Genomic DNA, 20467 nt, shown 5'->3' with positions numbered 1-20467 from the left:
CATCAAGCTGAAGAAGGAGTCCTATCGGGCCATGTTGGTCTCCGGGACTCCTGAGGCAGCTGATGGGTATCGGCAGGCCAGGCATGCCGCAGCTCGGGCAGTTGCGAAGGCAAAAACTCGGAACTGGGAGGAGTTCGGTGAGGCCATGGAGGAGGACTATCGGTTGGCCTCGAAGAAATTCTGGCAAACCGTCCGGCGCCTCAGGAGGAGGAAGCAGTACTCTGCCAACACTGTTTACAGTGCAGGTGGGGAGCTGTTGACCTCGACTGGGGACATTGTCGGGCGGTGGAAGGAATACTTCGAGGATCTCCTCAATCCCACTGTCACGTCTTCCATTGAGGAAGTGGAGGCTGATGACTCAGAGGTGGACTCGTCCATTACCCAAGTCGAAGTCACTGAGGTGGTTAGCAAGCTCCTCGGTGGCAAGACACCAGGGGTGGATGAGATCCGCCCCAAGTATCTCAAGTCTCTAGATGTTGTGGGGCTGTCTTGGCTGACACGCCTCTGCAACATCGCGTGGCGGTCGGGGACAGTGCCTCTGGAGTGGCAGACTGGGGTGGTGGTACCTTTTTTTAAGAAAGGGGACTGGAGAGTGTGCTCCAATTATAGGGGAATCACACTTCTCAGCCTCCCAGGGAAGGTTTACTCCAGGATACTGGAGAGGAGAATTCAGCCAATAGTCAAACCTCGGATCCAGGAGAAATAATGCGGTTTTCATCCTGGTTGCGGAACCATGGACCAGCTCTATACCCTTCATAGGGTGCTCGAGGGTTCATGGGAGTTTGCCCAACCAGTCCATATGTGCTTTGTGGATTTGGAGAAGGCATTCGACTGTGTCCCTCGTGGTATTCTATGGGGGGTGCTTCGGGAGTATGGGGTTCAGGGCTCTTTGCTAAGGGCTGTCCGGTCCCTGTACGAACGGAGCAGGAGTCTGGTTCGCATTGCCGGCAGTAAGTCAGACCTGTTCCCAGTGCATGTTGGACTCCGGCAGGGCTGCCCTTTGTCACTGGTTCTGTTCATAATCTTTATGGACAGAATTTCTAGGCGCAGCCAGGGGCCAGAAGGAATCCTGTTTGGGAACCACAGGATTTCATCTCTGCTTTTCGCAGATGATGTTGTCCTGTTGGCTTCTTCAAACCAGGACCTTCAGCATGCACTGGGGCGGTTTGCAGTCGAGTGTGAAGCGGCTGGGATGAGAATCAGCACCTTCAAGTCAAAGGCCATGGTTCTCGACCGGAAAAGGGTGGCTTGCCCTCTCCAGGTTGGTGGAGAAGTCCTGCCTCAAGTGGAGAAGTTTAAGTATCTCGGGATCTTGTTCACGAGTGAGGGAAGGATGGAGCGTGAGATCGACAGGCGTGAGATCGCAGGCCTCCGCAGTGATGCGGTCGCTTTACCGGTCCGTCGTGGTGAAGAAAGAGCTGAGCCAAAAGGCAAAGCTCTCAATTTACCGGTCGATCTACATTCTGACTCTCACCTATGGTCATGAGCTTTGGGTAATGACCGAAAGAACAAGATTGCGGATACAAGCGGCCGAAATGAGTTTCCTTCGCAGGGTGGCTGGGCACTCCCTTAGAGATAGGGTGAGAAGCACAGTCACTCGGGAGGAGCTCGGAGTAGAGCCACTGCTCCTCCACATCGAGAGGAACCAGCTGAGGTGGCTCGGGCATCTCTTTCAGATGCCTCCTGGACGCCTCCCTGGGGAGGTGTTCCAGGCATGTCCCCCCAGGAGGAGACCCCGGGGAAGACCCAGGACACGCTGGAGGGACTATGTCTCTCAGGCTGGCCTGGGAACGCCTCGGTGTTCTTCCCGAGGAGCTGGCTGAGATGTCTGGGGAAAGGGAAGTTTGGGCTTCCATGCTCAGACTGCTGCCTCCGTGACCCAGCCTAGGATAAGTGGAAGAAGATGAGATGAGAAGAAATGGACGCTGTGTGCACCAAAGACAAAAAGACCATCCAGACTGTTACTAGAAACAAGTCCAAAACCTGGGGTCTGTCATGGTATGGGGTTGTGTCAGTGCCCTTGGCAAAGGTAACTTACACTTGGGTGATGGCAGCATTAATGCAGAAAAGTACACTGAGATTTTGGAGCAACATATGCTGCCTTCAAGACGACGTCATTTCCAGGGATATTTCACCAAGACAAAGCAAAACCACATCCTGCACACATTACAAAGGCATGGCTGTGGAAGAAGAGGGTGCCTGTCCACTCTGTCCCCAATAGAGAATGTGTGGTGAATTTTGAAATGAAAAACATAACGATGACCCCGTACTGTTGCACACATTAAGACCTGTTTGCAGGAAGAATGGGACAAAATAATACCTGAAACACTTCATCACTTGGTATCTTCAGTCCCTAAACAATAAACAATAACATTCATGAGATAAAACATCAAATAATGTGCTATCGTATTGTTTTGAGTGCATTACAGCTCAAATATTATTTACAAATCATTATTTTCAGTTTTAATTTCAATTTCAACATACCGTCCCAACTTTTTCTGATTTAGGGTCATAAAATCTGATTGGCTAGGCCATGTTCAAAGGTGTTGTAAAATTTTGGATATAAGCGCACCTGTGTCCCTGTATCCGCGTCACAACAATTGAATTCTCTATTACTGTAACTGTTCCAATCACTACCAGACAGACCCTTCCTTTGCCTCTTTCCCTTTTGTTTCCCTTCCCTTTGTCTGTTGTCTCTGTGCAGGTCCCTACAGCAACGGTAGGCGGAAGCACTTCCTGATTGCAGCCAGCTGACACTCATTCTCTTCTGCACAAATAAACCCCAGCTTCACATCAGCTCTTCGCCACTTCGTTGTTCCCAATCCCTGTGGTATCATGCTACTTGGTCCTTAGCTTCCACACTCGCGCTTTGTTTTTTCCTCATGCGTTTTCTGTGTATTCATTTCCCTGTGTTTTCCCTTCCATAATTCCCACCGCATCAGCTGTGCCGTCTGTCTGCTGTTTGTGAGTCAAACTGCTTCTCCAATCCCGATTCCTCTTCTTCCCTCCTGGTCTACCGCCTGCTCCGTTCCCCTAGCTGGTGCACTGGTTAGGCATCATGCTTTCGACAATGTGACCGATGTTTGATCCCTGCCTCCGGCATCAACTCACCACTCACTTATTTTTCTGCACTGTAAATAAATACTGCAAATGGAACTTTGAAGTCTGTCTCCAGCATTTGTGTCCACCTCAGAACCAGACCCTTGACAGTGACAGGATTTAAAATAATAAAATCGTTACAGTAAAGTCACTGATTGAACTTTGGCGGTTATGTTGCTTCGCAACCAGAGCTAGTTTACTTTACAGACTACACTACATGGTGATAAAAATTTTATAGCAAATATTTATTCAACACTGGATTTTATCGTAATCCGTGGCCTAATGGTTAGAGAAGTAGCTCTGCGACCAAAAGGTTGCTGGTTTGATTCCCTGGACCAGCAGGAATGGCTGAAGTGCCCTTGAGCAAGGCACTGAACCTCCAACTGCTCCCCAGGCTGCTCTGGGTATGTTGTGTGTCGCTCTGGATAACAGTGCCTGCTAAATGCCATTAATGTAATAATGTCTTTATCAGCATTTTATAAAAGCATGCCTAAAAATACCCTTACCCAGAATAAATTCAGTATAACACATGCCCTCCCATGGCTTATTGATTTATTTAAATCAGAACTGTGATTAATTCAATAAAAAACAAATTTTAAGTGGAGTCATTAGTAAGTCATTAGTAACAGTATGCATATGCGCACTCAAGAGTATCAGTGACGGTATATGCACATTTCCACATTTATTTTTAAAAATTCACTTTTTTTTTAACAACTCTCCCTTTGTGTATGGAAAATTGTGTACACACTTTATAAGGCCTAAATTTTGAGCACGTGACTTGTATAAACCAGGCCCCTGGGGTGCTTTTAATTTCTTTCATTGCATTTCCTCATTTCCTTTCTTCACATCTTTGCTCCACCATCTGAGGATGCAATGAAAGGAACGAGAACAGAAGGATCAAAGGTATTTGCCAGATAAGATGCACTTATTCACTGAACCGTCTGTTTAAATTTCCATGACGCACTGATGGCTTGTTGCACACGCTGTGTCACCTGAGCAGAACATCTGCATACTGTGCGATTAAATACTGAATTAACATTAATCAGGACATTATGCATTCACATACATTATAATTAGCTTTTATCCAAGGATTTTAAAGTTCAGTATGAATAGATTTGTTTGAGCAGTTTGAGCGCTATTGTTCATTGTTCTTTTGCCATCAGGCTGTTGTCTGAGAAATGCACAGTGAAAACTTGTTTGCAAATCCTGATTTAACCCTAAAGGTTAGAGAAGCAGCCATGAGCCAAAAGGGTCGCTGGTTCAATTCCTTGGACCGGCAGGAAAATCCATGGCTTAAGTGCCCTTGAGCAAGGCACCTAACCAACAACTGCTCCCCAGGTGCCTGGGGTGTGTGTGTGCTCATTGTATGTCGGTCTGGATAACAGCGTCTGCTAAATGCCTGTAATGTAATGTTATATATTTCATGACTATTAAAACTTGGGTAAATATTGTTTTTATTTATTATCACAGAATGAATTTGCCATTTGAGGTTGTGGGGCTTTTTACCAGGCAGTGGTGGCTCAACAGTTAGGGCTCTGGATAGATTGGAAGAAGGTTGTAAGTTTGAATCTTGCTTAGGGTTGCCAACAGTCCCGTATTGTCCGGGACATCACGATTTATGGGCAATTTTGATTTGTCCCTTCAGGGACAGCTCCAGTCCCGTATTCCAATCACAGCCTCGTCGCACCAAAACTCATGCAAACTCACGGTTGTTAGTAGTGACGGACCAGTGTGTGTGTGTGTGTGGACTGGCCACTGGTGAGTGGTATCATGCGTCAAAATGAGCAGTGAACCTGCAAAGAAAAAAAGACTTTGTAGCTATAAAAAAAAGAGTGGGAAGCCAAAAGGCCATGGGTTAAAGCAGTCGCCGACGACGCAAAGAAAGCGTTTTGTACAGTATGCCGCCGAGAACTATCCATTAGCCATGGTGGCGAGAATGATTTAACTTGCCATGAAGCCTCAGACATTCACAAAAAGGCTGTGCTAGCGAAAGGAGCAAGCAACATTGGTACATTCTTCGCCACATCTACGGCAGAAATCGACAAAATTGCCGCAAGTGAGGTAGCTTATGTACGTATGCCATACTATCAACCACGGTCTTAGCTATAACAGCACTGACTGCACTGTTAAGTTAAATGGGACTTTATTTCAAGATTCATGTGTTGCTAAGAAGATGCACTTGGGCAGAACCAAAGCTGAGATGATCACCATGAATGTTTTAGGACCAAGCACAGTGGAGAAAGTTCTGTCTAACCTTTCTCCAGCCGAAGATGAGCCTGTCTATTTTTCACTTGCCACCGATGCCTCGAATAAGGGAAATAAAAAAATGTTTCCAGTATGCGTGAGGTATTTCTCTGTGTCCGATGGCGTACAATCGAAGTTGCTTGACTTTTATGAAGACAGCGATGAAACGGCAAATGGCATACACCAAGCTCTAATGACCTGCCTGGAAAATTATGACCTGGATATTAGAAACATCACTGCATATGCAGCCGATAATGTGAATGTCAATTATGGAAAACATCACTCTGTTTACAAATTACTCAGCAGCGCAAACGATGGCATTTTAAAAGCTAATTGCCCAGCCCACATCGCACATAATACATGCAAACATGCCAGCGATCAGCTGTCAGTGGATATTGAAACCCTTGTTGTGAAAATATACAGCCACTTCTCTGTGTCGGCTTCTCGGAGAGAGTTATAATATAAATGTCTGAGTTTTTGCTGCAAAATGTGCCCCCCCCCCCCCCCCATGTATTGTTGAGAACTGGGATAAGTTAGTTTGACAATGGTTGATTTAGGCTTTTCAGTGTCAGTGGCATATGGTTATAGTCTAGTGCTATTTCAAGAAAAGAACATAAAATGTAAGAAAACTGGGAATAATTGTCTTGACTATTACTGTGAACCATACATCCAAGCAAGTACAGTAGTAGTTTGTCCTTTTACACTGTGAAATTAGTAGATTTATAGTATGGTTAATGAAACTTTGCGAGTTCCATTACTGTTGGTCAGCTGCTAGGGATGCGCGCATGCGCACACACCTGGAGGAAAGTGTCCCTGATTTGGGGTTGAGGAAGTTGGCAGCCCTAATCTTGCTACCACCTGCTATTGCTATTGTAAGGCCCTTAACCTTTATATCTCATCTCATCTCATTATCTGTAGTCGCTTTATCCTTCTACAGGGATAGGCAAGCTGGAGCCTATCCCAGCTGACTACGGGCGAAAGGCGGGGTACACCCTGGACAAGTCCCCAGGTCATCACAGGGCTGACACATAGACACAGACATAGACACGGAGTGATGGTAGCATCTTCTCTTTCAGTATAGAGCAATACATCTGTGAATTCATGATGCCATCAATGAAATGTAGCTCCCCGACACCAGCAGCACTTATGCAGCCCCACATAAGGACACTGCCACCACCATGTTTCACTGTTCACAAAGTTGCTGACGACTGACAAGCGCACGATGTCGCGGCATATAGCTGGAGTTTCAAACCCTGCTGCTCAGGAAAAACGGGGCAGAGATGAACAGGGCCGGAGCAGCATTTTAAAATCACCGAGGTCCATGATGCGCAAAGCGCGCGCCAAAAAATTTTCGACATATTTAAATGAGAGGGGTGAATTACACGCCACACAAGAGATCTATTCCTGAAATTAATTTTAATGGTGTTTGAACTGAATATCATCAGTTTTGAAAAAAAAATCATGTATGTGGCAAGAGTAAGAATAATTTAAGCTTGTTTAATGGTTTGATCTGGCCCATGCAATGAGGACAAAAGATACCTTAACCATGTAGCCTATGGAACTAAGATACATTAACAATCTAGCATCCGTTACACCTACACAAAAAAAAAATTTTCTGGGAAAAAAATCAGTATACACCACCATGTTTTAGGCAAAGTTATCCAAGGCAAACATAAGTTTAAACTTTCCACTCTATAGCTTTGGCTTATCGAATGATTTATTTTTAAAATCTCAAACAAGGTAGGCTACAACTGCGCTGCTTCGAAAATGTAAATTTAACAGCTTCATGAAAGTGCACTGATGGTTACCATGGAAACCCCGTGTCTCCTGCACTGCGTTCCTCCCCCGAGTCACGCGCTCATTCGTTTTTGTGTTCTTGGTCTCAGAGCCGCGCGCACGAAACAGACACAGAAGACAGAATCAGCGTTTAACATAATTAACAATGCACTTTTTACGGAGACGTTTTAATGTTCTTTATATTTTTATCCAGTTGAATATTTAGCATACAAATGTATTTTCAGCTCTTAAAAATGACCGAGGTCCGGACCGCGGGGGCCTCAGAGCTGACTACGGCCATGGAGATGAACAAGACACTAATAGGAAGCTAAGACAGTTCAATGACAAATGGAAGTTTAGGTGAGATTGGCTAGTTCATAGCAAAACCGAAAATACCATGTACTGCAAAGACTGTAGAAAGTCTGGCAAAGACAGGCACCAGTAATTTTTAAACTCGAAACTATAAAAGGACCACGAAAAGTCAAATGCACACATCGGTACTATAACATCAAAACCAGCAAAGACGGCTGGTTCACTCCAGGACAGCATTGCTTTCAAGTCCCTGGCTGTCATGAAGTCGGCTGAGCTGGAGAGGATGGAGCTGCTGTTTAGAAACGTTCACGTGATTGTAAAGAAGTTGATCTCGCCCCAGCTATCAGCTTATGGCCTGCTGGAAGCCTCAGGTCACGAAGACCATTTTTCATGGATCATTCAAACTCATCTGATGATTAGATTAGATTAGATAAAACTTTATTGATCCCTTTGATTAAGAAAATTAAGAAAATGCAAGCAAGGGGGCAGTTGCTGTTTTGGAGAATGTGGGCATCAATCCCACTACCTCTTACATGCTAAGCAAGCACGCTGCCACTTGAGCTAATTCCCCTGAATGTAATAAGGACATTTAATGTCTCTCTCTACACATGTTCACACACTATTAATAGATAATACATAATATGCATAATAATACTTGATAATACACATAATACTTGCATATCAAAACATCAAATGTTTTTCAGTGATAAATGTTTTGAATTGGACTTTTAATATTAGAATCAGTTCAGTTGTACTGAATGTTATTTTCATATTATACGATATTTCATATTGCAAGGGGCTTGAATATAAACACTCTGTTTATATTTTTGTCTGAATTGGTTGCATGTTTTCATATAGGGAGCTACCTTAACAGCACTGAATACTTGAGTGCTACTGTAGAGATACATTATACGCTGCCATTCATAATTAAATCTAGGTCGTCCGAACTTTAACGTATCATGGTGAAGAAAAAACTGCGATTTCCTGGCAACAAAATTGCGGCTAGTGAAAGGGCTGAATGGCTAGTAACTCGGGAAAACCACTAGCCACAGTGGCCGGTGAGCAAAAAAGTTAACGTAAAGCCCTGGCGTGTGCACTGCTTCAGATGGGTTAAATCTGGGCGGGGTACACCCTGGACAAGTCGCCAGATCATCGCAGGGCTGACACATAGAGACAAACAACCATTCATGGTCAATTTAGAGTCACCAGTTAACCTAACCTGCACGTCCTTGGACTGTGGGGGAAACCAGAGCACACCCACACAGACACAGGAAGAACATGCAAACACCACACAGAAAGGCCCTCACCGGCCACAGGGTTCAAACCCAGACCTTCTTGCTGTGAGGCAACAGTGCTAACCACTACACCACCGTGCCTCCCTGCTTGAAGTGTGCAAGTGACAAATAAAGGTTTCTTCTTCTAGTTATTGTTTGGAAAGGAGAGGTCTGGTGGAGGGGCGGCACGGTGGTGTAGTGGTTAGCGCTGTTCTCCCCATGTCCACGTAGGTTTCCTCCGGGTGCTCCGGTTTCCCCCACAGTCCAAAGACATGCAGGTTAGGTTAACTGGTGACTCTAATGGCCCTTTTCCACTACCCTTTTTCAGCTCACTTCAGCCCGACACGGCTCGCGTTTCGACTACCTTAGAGCAGCACGACTCAGCTCGCTTCAGCCCTGCTTAGCACCCAAAACTCGCACGGTTTTGGAGTAGGGCTGAAGCGAGCCAAACCGAGCCGAGTGGGGCTAGGGGCGTGAGCAGACACTCCCCTGTGCACTGATTGGTGAGCAGGAGTGTCCTCACATGCCCATACACGCCCCGCGAGCACGCTGGGATCTGTAAACACCGTAAACCCGGAAGAAGAAGAATTACGAATTACGAGAATTTCTGAAGCCTTATGCGCCTCGCCTCATCTATACGCTCTTGCCAGTATCAGTTGGCGTTGTCGGTGACAACAAGCCACAGCACCAAGACCAGCAACACTAACGACTCCATGTTTATTGTTTACTATCCGGGTCGTGAGACTACCGCTTAAAAGATCACTGATGCCACTGTTTGCGCCGCCTAACGACATCACGTGACGTCCACCCACTTTTGCTAACTCCACCCAATGTGTCCACCCACTTCCAGCCAGCACGGTTCAGCGCGGTTGTAGTCGAAATGCAACTCCAACAGCCCCACTCAGCCCGACTCAGCCGCGTTGGTAGTGGAAAAGCGGCATAAATTGAGCGTAGGTGTGAATGTGAGTGTGAATGGTTGTCTGTGTCTATGTGTCAGCCCTGTGATGACCTGGCGACTTGTCCAGGGTGTACCCCGCCTTTCGCCCGTAGTCAGCTGGGATAGGCTCCAGCTCGCCCGCGACCCTGTAGAACAGGATAAAGTGGCTACAGATAATGAGATGAGATGAGATCTGGTGGGTGGGTGGGTGTGTAGGCGTGGTCTCACCCAGCTGGTCGGAGCGCAGTCCAGCCAATCGCATTGCGCGCCGCGGTGACGCGCCTCTCAGGCGCCTCGCCCTGTGTTGACCCTGATGCCCGCTGATGCCCTGAATGGAGGCACAAACACAACCTCATCAGTGGACATGTCGAGATTACTGGACTTGTCTTTACTTCAGCACTACAGCATGTCTCTTAAACAGTGTTCAACCTTATTCACGGGTTTTACTGATCCACTCACGAGCTTTAATCCAGGTTCTCTGGCTAACTCACTACTGATCAGATCAGATTTTCTCGAAGCTTCTTTGTCAGTGCAGTGACTCAGCATTAGCTTCGAGAATCTTCTGTTATTATCTTACAATGCAGGGTTGTTTTTAAACCCAAACCCCCTGGATTCTCTAGCTATGTTTGTTCATGCAGGAAATCTCTCCTGTGTTTATTTTTTTAAAAGCATGCCATTTTTAAACTGTCTTATGAGGAAATTATTCAAACAAAGAGCGATATGCATTACTTTACCCCTCTGTTATTCTCCCTGCTGTTTATTTGAATCAGACAAAACCGAAACCATCCCCAGGATCAGTTGCAAAGCTAGTTCCGTTTCAGCTCTTCTCTGCCCTCTTCCTGCCGCTCACTGGGTTTAAATCAAGGAAATGACGTACCTTAAAATGGACTGTCATTTTAACTCTGAAGAAGACTTCTTTCTGAAGCTAAACCAAAGCTGTGATAATAAATCCTGTGCACGGTACCTATCAATCTGACGGTGAGAGATTACAGTTAAGACGCTGTTCTCCATGGTGACGGTCAGAGCGTCCTTTGATACACGCATGCGCACTAAAGGCACATCTAAGCCTCTTTTGTTGTCAGGCTTTTGCACTTCTTCTTCTTTTGGCTGCTCCCGATTAGGAGTCCATAGCCTATTTGCCAGCTTTTCAAAATTCTCATGGGCGAGAAAAGTGCGTGAACGACCTTTTCAATTGGACGAGGGTGTGATGCGCGGTTGAAATGATAAAAACAGTGGATCCCAATTAATTGCAAATCCATTTGAAATTCATACAATTAAAGAGTTTTTGAATTGTTGATATTGTTCGATCAGTTACTGTAGGTTATGGGATTCATGTATCAGGCATGAAAGAGCTCAGAGTGAAAAATCTGAAATAATACTCATCTCATCTCATTATCTCAAGCCGCTTTATCCTTCTACAGGGTCGCAGGCAAGCTGGAGCCTATCCCAGCTGACTACGGGCGAAAGGCGGGGTACACCCTGGACAAGTCTCCAGGTCATCACAGGGCTGACACATAGACACAGACAACCATTCACACTCACATTCACACCTACGCTCAATTTAGAGTCACCAGTTAACCTAACCTGCATGTCTTTGGACTGTGGGGGAAACCGGAGCACCCGGAGGAAACCCACGCGGACACGGGGAGAACATGCAAACTCCACACAGAAAGGCCCTCGCCAGCCCCGGGGCTCGAACCCAGGACCTTCTTGCTGTGAGGCGACAGCGCTAACCACTACACCACCGTGCCGCCCTGAAATAATACTCTTGTCTTGAATTTTAATAGAATAACAATGAAAGGGAGGTCTTAAATCATATTTTCAGCTGAAAGATCTCATCTCATCTCATTATCTCTAGCCGCTTTATCCTGTTCTACAGGGTCGCAGGCAAGCTGGAGCCTATCCCAGCTGACTACAGGCGAAAGGTGGGGTACACCCTGGACAAGTCGCCAGGTCATCACAGGGCTGACACATAGACACAAACAACCATTCACACTCACATTCACACCTACGGTCAATTTAGAGTCACCAGTTAACCTAACCTGCATGTCTTTGGACTGTGGGGGAAACCGGAGTACCCGGAGGAAACCCACGCGGACACGGGGAGAACATGCAAACTCCGCACAGAAAGGCCCTCGCCGGCCCCGGGGCTCGAACCCAGGACCTTCTTGCTGTGAGGCGACAGCGCTAACCACTACACCACCGTGCAGCTCTGAAAGATCTCATGCCTGAATATTGTATGCATACAGAGGCGCACAGAAAATAACACGAGTGATGCTTTAGAAGAATGTGTATAATTTCACTTGTAAACTTTCACTTAAAACTTTCAAACATAAGTTCAAAATAGCACTAAGACACTATCACACACTTCAAGTACACTCATCAAACAAATTCTGTCACGCAAAATTTCACTAAACACTTTAGAAGTTGTAGAGTTTGTTTCTGAAAGGGATCATTTTTGGCATCATTTTTTCCACCGGGCGGCACAGTGGTGTAGTGGTTAGCGCTGTCGCCTCACAGCAAGAAGGTCCAGGTTCGAGCCCCATGGCCGGCGAGGGCCTTTCTGTGCGGAATTTGAATGTTCTCCCCGTGTCCGCGTGGGTTTCCTCCGGGTGCTCCGGTTTCCCCCACGGTCCAAAGACATGCAGGTTAGGTTAACTGGTGACTCTAAATTGAGTGTGAATGGATGTCTAATGCCGCTTTTCCACTACCAGCGTGGCTGAGTTGGGCTGAGTCGAGCTGAGTGGGGCTGTTGGAGTTGCATTTCGACTACAACCGTGCTGGCTGGAAGTGGGTGGACACATTGGGTGGAGTTAGCAAAAGTGGGTGGACATCACGTGATGTCGTTAGGCGGTGCAAACAGTGACATCAGTGATCTTTTAAGCGGTAGTCTCACAACCCGGATAGTAAACAATAAACATGGAGTCGTTAGTGTTGCTGGTCTTGGTGCTGTGGCTTGTTGTCACCGACAACGCCAACAGATACTGGCAAGAGCGTATAGATGAGGCGAGGCGCATAAGGCTTCAGAAATTCTCGTAATTCGTAATTCTTCTTCTTCCAGGTTTACGGTGTTTACAGATCCCAGCGTGCTCGCGGGGCGTGTGTGGGCATGTGAGGACACTCCTCCTCACCAATCAGTGCACAGGGGAGTGTCTGCTCACGCCCCTAGCCCCACTCGGCTCGGTTTGGCTCGCTTCAGCCCTACTCCAAAACCGTGCGAGTTTTGGGTGCTAAGCAGGGCTGAAGCGAGTTGAGTCATGCTGCTCTAAGGTAGTCGAAACGCGAGCCGTGTCGGGCTGAAGCGAGCTGAAGTGAGCTGAAAAAGGGTAGTGGAAAAGGGCCATATGTGTCAGCCCTGTGATGACCTGGTGACTTGTCCAGGGTGTACCCTGCCTGTAAGAAGTATAATTAAATTGCATATACAGTATGATCTGCACCTCTGTATAAACAAAATATATTTATCATATTGAAATGTTTTAACTCTTGAGAATTTCTTTTTGCAGTTGTCTCATCTCATCTCATTATCTCTAGCCGCTTTATCCTGTTCTACAGGGTCGCAGGCAAGCTGGAGCCTATCCCAGCCGTCTACGGGCGAAAGGTGGGGTACACCGTGGACAAGTCGCCAGGTCATCACAGGGCTGACACATAGAGACAAACAACCAGACAAATTCACCTACGGTCAATTTAGAGCCACCAATTAACCTAACCTGCATGTCTTTGGACTGTGGGGGAAACCAGAACACCCGGAGGAAACCCACACAGACACGGGGAGAACATACAAACTCCACACAGAAAGGCCCTCATCGGCCGCTGGGCTCGAACCCAGGACCTTTTTGCTGTGAGGCAACAGTGCTAACCACTACACCACCGTGCCGCCCTGCCTGGCAGCTCCATCCTCAACATTCTCCTTCCAACATGCTCTGCATCTCTTCTCAGGATGTGCCCATACCATCTCAGTCTCATCTCTCTTAGCGGCATGGTGGTGTAGGCATTAGCACTGTCGCTTCACAGCAAGAAGGTTCTGGGTTCAAGCCCAGCAGCCGATGGGGGCCTTTCTGTGTGGAGTTTGCATGTTCTCCCCATGTCTGCGTGGGTTTCCTCTGGGTTTCCCCCACAGTTCAAAGACATGCAGTAGGTTAACACGGGGCAGCCTTGGGCTGAAGTTCCCTTGAGCAATGTACTTAACCCCTAACTGCTCCCCAGGCACTGTAGTATGGCTGCCCACTGCTCTGGGTGTGTGCGCGTGTGTTCACTGCTTCAGATAGGTTAAATGCAGAGGATGAATCTCATTGTGCTTGAATGTGCATGTGACAAATAAAGGTTTCTTCTTCTTAATTCCCAAGTTCTCCATATGTGCTGTCCCTCTGATGTGCTCATTATCCTGTCCAACCTCGTCACTCCCATCACAAACCTTAACATCCTCAACTCCTCCACCTTCAACTTTGCCTCTTGTCTCTTCGTTAAGGGTACGGTCTCCAATCCATACATCACAGCTGGTCTCACGACTGTCTTATACATCTTACCTTTCACTTTTGCTGGGACTTTCCTATCACAAATGACTCCCGAAATCCTTCTCCATCTGCTCCACCCTGCCTGCACTCCCTTTCTCACCTCACTTTCAGAATTAAAGAAGCCCCCATTTTGTGCACTTCTTTAATTCTCATGCATTAACTGGGGAACCTGGATAACTTTGGACAGCGTAACTCTAGGTAGGGGTTGCATTGGGATTAAAGATTAAGGAAGACTTAGGCTCCTTTTTCATGGGTGTCAAAAATGTGGGAAGAGTGCTGTTATTATAGGAGAAAAACTACAGTCATGTGAGCAGGACAGTGGCGCGGGTTTGCTCTTATAATCACAGTAAGGGCAACACTGAGCAGTTAGAAAACACACTACTGTGTGTGTACTGGGGTGTTCACTGATGTTTGTGCAGTGTGGGATAAGCCCGTCGCACACCGTCGCAAGCGTATTGCGATTTTTGGATGCAAGTTTTCTCTCTCGGGGTAGCTGCATGTGCGTGTTATCTGCGACCAGTGGGCGATTTGGGGAGGGGGATGCAAGTCACGTGGAAATCACATGACTTTTTTTTTGTCCATACCGCTTCCGTGGAAGTCGCCATCTTGAGTAAAGAAAATCATGTGACTACTTCGCGAGCAGGGATTGGCTTAGCCTTTGGAGGTGATCGCTTCGTTATCGCAAAGACATGCACATGTGGTGATATCTCTGCAACAAGTCAGCAACTGGCGATTTTTTGTCGCAGAATATCAAGCAGGTTTGATACCTGCGATCTGTTGCAAAAAATCGCCGTCACAAATATCCGCACACAAAGCAATTTTTCGCTTGCGTCAAAAAGTTGCACAATCAAGCGACGGAAAATCACCCATGTGTGCCGGGCTTTAAACAGCAGCCATTACACATGTTAGGCATACAGTACTGTATTTTGTTCAGGGATTGTGTCTTCTTCAAACTGTAGTGGTCTAGATGACAGGAGGGAATTGGTAGTGCAGTTACAATGGTGTTTAAGAGGATAAATAACTCTAGCAATCTCAAAACATAAGGGATAATGGTCAGATTTTGCTGTAGCTCCTAAAACAAAAGCACAAGAACTTTTTTCTTACTTATCGTTCATTTTCTATACCGCTTATCCATTGCGGTTTGCAGGTGAGCTGGAGCCAGTTCCAGATAACATTGTTGGGCAAGAGGCAGGTTACACCCTGGATAGATTGCTGGACTAATACAGAAAGACAGGCAGCCATTCACACTCATATTCACACTTATGAGCAATTTAGAGTCGCTAGTTGACATAATCCACCTATCTTTATCACCTACCACACATATTTTTTTTTTCGTTTCCATTTCCGGTTGAGAGTACGTCATGCACGTTCTGGCTGCCGCTTCTCACCGGAGCTCTTATTTTATTTCTTTTTCTATATATTTTTTTTCTTTCCTGTGTGTTTGTGTAGTTTGGTGTTTCTTTGAGTGTTTTGTCCGCCGGTTGTGGTGTAGCTCCGGACCCAGTTTTGGGCGTTGGTTCCCTCCAGGCCTTGGTTCGCTGTGGGTGATGCCTGCGCTCCCTGCTGTGGACTGCAATGAGCCTGTTGCTCAATTTACATCGTGGTTGTCCAGTGCTCTGCGCTTTACCGCTTGGCGTGATGTTCCGAGCGATGTTGCTCGGTGGCGTCGTGGCGGCTGTGCAGGCGGTTTGGGACACACCAGCGCTCTGTGTGGTGGAGCTTCTCTGCTCACTTTGTGGATCCACGGCGTGGTGTTCGAGCGATGTTGCTCACGGCGACACGGCAGCGGTGCTGGAGATGTGGGACTTGTTTTCGTGCACCTTTTGGTGGGACTGTGGCTGCTACACCACGGGAATTACATCCTGACCCCTACTTGGTGGACTTTTTACTTTTTATTTTTTATTTTTTTTTTTTCTTTCCTTGTCTATAATTGTAAAGCATCCTTGGGTTTTTTGAAAGGCGCTATATAAATTTAACTTATTATTATTATCTTTGGATATGGGAGGAAACAGGAGCATCCAGAGGAAACCCACACAGTTGGAAACATGAAAATTCCACATAGAAAAGCCCTGAGTGTCCAGCAGGTTCAAACCAAGAACCTGCTTATGGTGAGGCAATGGTGCAAACCACTGCACCACCGTGCTGCCCTTCCTTACCATTATTTTTGGTAATTACAGTGGTGCTTGCAAGTTTGTGAATCCTTTAGAATTTTCGATATTTCTGCATAAATATGACCTAAAACGTTATCAGATTTTCACACAAGTCCTAAAACTAGATAAAGAGAACCCAGTTAAACAAATGAGACAAAAATATTATATATTTTTATTTAAAGAGCAGGGATCTATCAAAGTCTGATCTTCACAACACATGTTTGTGGAAGTGTATCATGGCACGAACAACGGAGATTTCTGAGGACCTCAGAAAAAGTGTTGTTGATGCTCATCAGTCTGGAAAAGGTTACAAACCCATCTATAAAGAGTTTGGATTCCACCAATCCACAGTCAGACAGATTGTGTACAAATGGAGGAAATTCAAGACCATTGTTACCCTCCCCAGGAGTGGTTGACCAACAAAGATCACTCCAAGAGCAAGGTGTGTAATAGTCAGCGAGGTCACAAAGGACCCCAGGGTAACTTCTAAGCAACTGAAGGCCTCTCTCATATTGGCTAATGTTAGTGTTCATGAGTCCACCATCAGAACACTGAACAACAATGGTGTGCATGGCAGGGTTGCAAGGAGTAAGCCACTGCTCTCCAAAAAGAACATTGCTGCTCGTCTGCAGTTTGCTAAAGATCATGTGGACAAGCCAGAAGGCTATTGGAAAAATGTTTTGTGGACAGATGAGACCAAAATAGAACTTTTTGGTTTGAATGAGAAGTGTTATGTTTGGAGAAAGGAAAACACTGCATTCCAGCATAAGAACCTTATCCCATCTGTGAAGCATGGTGGTGGGAGTGTCATGTTTTGGGCCTGTTTTGTTGCATCTGGGCCAGGACAGCTTGCCATCGTTGATGGAACAATGAATTCTGAATTATACCAGCGAATTCTAAAGGAAAATGTCAGGACATCTGTCCATGAACTGAATCTCAAGAGAAGGTGGGTCATGCAGCAAGACAACGACCCTAAGCACACAAGTCGTTCTACCAAAGAATGGTTAAAGAAGAATAAAGTTAATGTTTTGGAATGGCCAAGTCAAAGTCCTGACCATAATCCAATCAAAATGTTGTGGAAGGACCTGAAGCGAGCAGTTCATGTGAGGAAACCCACCATCATCCCAGAGTTGAAGCTGTTCTGTACAGAGGAATGGGCTAAAATTCCTCCAAGCCGGTGTGCAGGACTGATCAACAGTTACCGGAAATGTTTAGTTGCAGTTATTGCTGCACAAGGGGGTCACACCAGATACTGAAAGCAAAGGTTCACATACTTTTGCCACTCACAGATATGTAATATTGGATCATTTTCCTCAATAAATACATGACCAAGTATAATATTTTATCTCATTTGTTTAACTGGGTTCTCTTTATCTACTCTTAGGACTTGTGTGAAAATCTGATGATATTTTAGGTCATATTTATGCAGAAATATAGAAAATTCTAAAGGGTTCACAAACTTTCAAGCACCACTGTATTTATATATATTATTAGCCATGATGTAGATGTCTAGTTAGCATTCTATGAGTGAACACAGACATGTGAAGTGATACAAATAGTGAAATATACTACAGTAAATATAAAGAAATTTGGACTTTTGCAAAATTTAAAGGGCAAAATTAGATTTGAAATGAAAACACTTCATAGTATGCTTCTTCATTAGCGACCAGCGCCTGGAATGTGGTTTTATGTATGGTTGCGAACGGCAGTCAGTGCACACAGCAAAACCCTTTATTTTCACTTCTGGGTTGAGTACCAGTATAGTATAGACCTTCCATCCATCCATTATCTGTAGCCGCTTATCCTGTGCAGGGTCGTGGGCAAGCTGGAGCCTATCCCAGCTGACTATGGGCAAGAGGCAGGGTACACCCTGGACAAGTCACCAGATAATTGCAGGGCTGACACATAGAGACAAACAACCATTCACACTCATATTCACACCTACAGTCAATTTAGAGCCACCAATTAGCCTAACCTGCATGTCTTTGAACTGTGGGGGAAACCGGAGCACCCAGAGGAAACCCACGCAGACACGGGGAGAACATGCAAACTCCACACAGAAAGGCCCTTGTCAGCCACTGGGCTTGAACCCGGACCTTCTTGCTGTGAGGCAACAGTGCTAACCACTACACCATCATGCTGCCCCTAGTATAAACCGATATATTGCAATATCTTCCTATTTCTATAGTTATTACTCATTTCAGAGGGGAATCGGAGATATTTAGTTGTGGAAAGTAGTCTGCATTGTTCAATTTATGGTTTGTTTTTTTGGTGTGCAAATGTCAGCACCACACTGTTATTATATGTGTGTGTGTGTGTGTGTGTGTGTGTGTGTGTGTGTGTGTGTGTGTGTGTGTGTGTGTGTTTAGTTAATTGTGTTGTTTTAAATGTCTGAATAAAAGTTGCCAAAACTAATAGTTGTATAAATGTTATTAAAAGATTAATATGCAATTCATTCATGCTGGATTTTTCCTTTAACACTGATATTATGGAAAGGTATAAACAAGTTTCTGTCCTGAAGACCTTATTTAACTCACTAATTACTTGTCTGTGCCTTTTTTCAGTACTCCTTCTCTATCAGTTTTGGCATATAAATATTATCTAAATTCTTTTCTCCTCTTCAGTTTATTAGTTGACTATTCACACTTGTTATTTATCCTCTTAATGATGTCAGATGATACTCCAGAGCTGATTATTTGAAACATCGATATGTGACAGAATGACATTTGAAATGTTAGTTGTCGCCTTCTTTTGGGTAAAGAGGTAAAGTCAACTCCAGAATGATCAGCAGCTTCAAGGGAAAAAACATCTCATCTCATTATCTCTAGCCGCTTTATCCTGTTCTACAGGGTCGCAGGCAAGCTGGAGCCTATCCCAGCTGACTGCGGGCGAAAGGCGGGGTACACCCTGGACAAGTCGCCAGGTCATCACAGGGCTGACAGATCTAATTCCTGTATTTTCTCATAACATTGCAAATCACTGTTCCTGTAGTTTACACAGACCTTGGCACTTATAAGTGATCTTGTTCTAATTGGATCTTCTAATTCCAATCATTTCAGAGGCCACATGCAGTCTTCAGACACTCCAGTCTAGGTCTCTTCATGAGGATAAGATTTTACCAATTCAAAGGGAATCGTTTACCCTGCCACACAGCTAATTAGAGTGAAAATGCTTTTGATGTGTATTGGCTGTCTCCAGGCAACAAAAGCTTTGATATATTATTGGTGATGACCTCACTTAGAGTCCTTGTTCTTTAACCCCTCACCAACCATGCTTTAGTAGGTCTTTTCACTGTTACATACAACACAGACAACATCTATAGATAATAAACCATATAAACTTATATTAGGTCACTTTAAGGGTTTTATTTATTGTGGCATTGGGGGCATCATCAAGTGCCACTTGGAGAAATACTTATTTTATATAAAACCTACATACGAACTAAGTACCTCTCTTACATAAATATAGGAATAATAGTTTGAGAAACCTGGAGGACAGGTTGCTGTCTGACGATGCTGATGAATGTAAACAATGCCAGTGGAAACATGAGAGCCACAGTATTTCAAAACAGAAATCTGTCATAGCACTGAATATAACACAAGAAGGCCATTTAAAGGCATGGTAGGTGATTTATATATATATATATATATATATATATATATATATATATATATATATATATATATATATATATATATATATATAATTTGAGATGGAAATATCCCAGAAACTACATAGTCTAGGCAAATGAAACTGAACAGGCTTAATGTTGAGCCTGTTCAGATAAATATAAGATTTATTTCTCAAAATTTGAATGAGAAATTCAAAGATATGTGGATTCCATGAACGATTTCACAAATTTTCAATATTCACGTTGCCTGAGACACACACACACACACACAGACAGCCTTCCTCTTTGAACTTTTTGTCCAAATCTACATTGCAGTTGGTACATTCTTAGAGAATTCTCTCATAAATGCACGCTGCAGTCTTGTTCGACTGTGTTCGAGCGTACTCTAACACACACAACGCCTTTTCTTTTCAATGAATGGCATTTCTATACCTAAAAAGATTTTTGAAAAAAAAAACATTAAACATAAAATTTTGACCTGTTTCCACACATGCCGTTAAAATTTGAGGTCAATTGAACGAGAATTGGCAAAG

General features: G+C 44.9%; 2 protein-coding genes across 9 annotated transcripts in view; one reads left to right on the top strand and one right to left on the bottom strand.

Moving 5' to 3' along the window:
- Positions 1 to 10655, bottom strand: part of mdm1 (Mdm1 nuclear protein) — a 50053-nt gene extending 39398 nt beyond the window's left edge. For 2 of the 6 annotated variants that reach the window (XM_060903244.1, XM_060903245.1), the window contains exons 1-2: positions 10520 to 10651; positions 9871 to 9970 (exon numbers count right to left, since the gene is read on the bottom strand). In XM_060903244.1, the coding sequence (XP_060759227.1) occupies positions 9871 to 9970; positions 10520 to 10537 (118 nt within the window). In that variant the 5' untranslated portion in view covers positions 10538 to 10651. Of the gene's footprint in view, positions 1 to 9870; positions 9971 to 10071; positions 10173 to 10376; positions 10485 to 10519 lie in introns of those variants that run through there. The other 4 variants (XR_009651014.1, XR_009651013.1, XM_060903246.1 and 1 more) reach the window with 4 other exon arrangements.
- rap1b (RAP1B, member of RAS oncogene family) overlaps positions 1 to 20467 on the top strand; it is a 441802-nt gene that overhangs the window by 283734 nt on the left and 137601 nt on the right. The window lies entirely within an intron of this gene.

This window comes from Neoarius graeffei, chromosome 21 (assembly GCF_027579695.1).
Source record: "Neoarius graeffei isolate fNeoGra1 chromosome 21, fNeoGra1.pri, whole genome shotgun sequence".
NCBI lineage: Eukaryota > Metazoa > Chordata > Actinopteri > Siluriformes > Ariidae > Neoarius > Neoarius graeffei.
The sequence above is the reverse complement of the archived record's forward strand: the minus strand, read 5'-3'. Positions and strand labels throughout refer to the sequence as shown.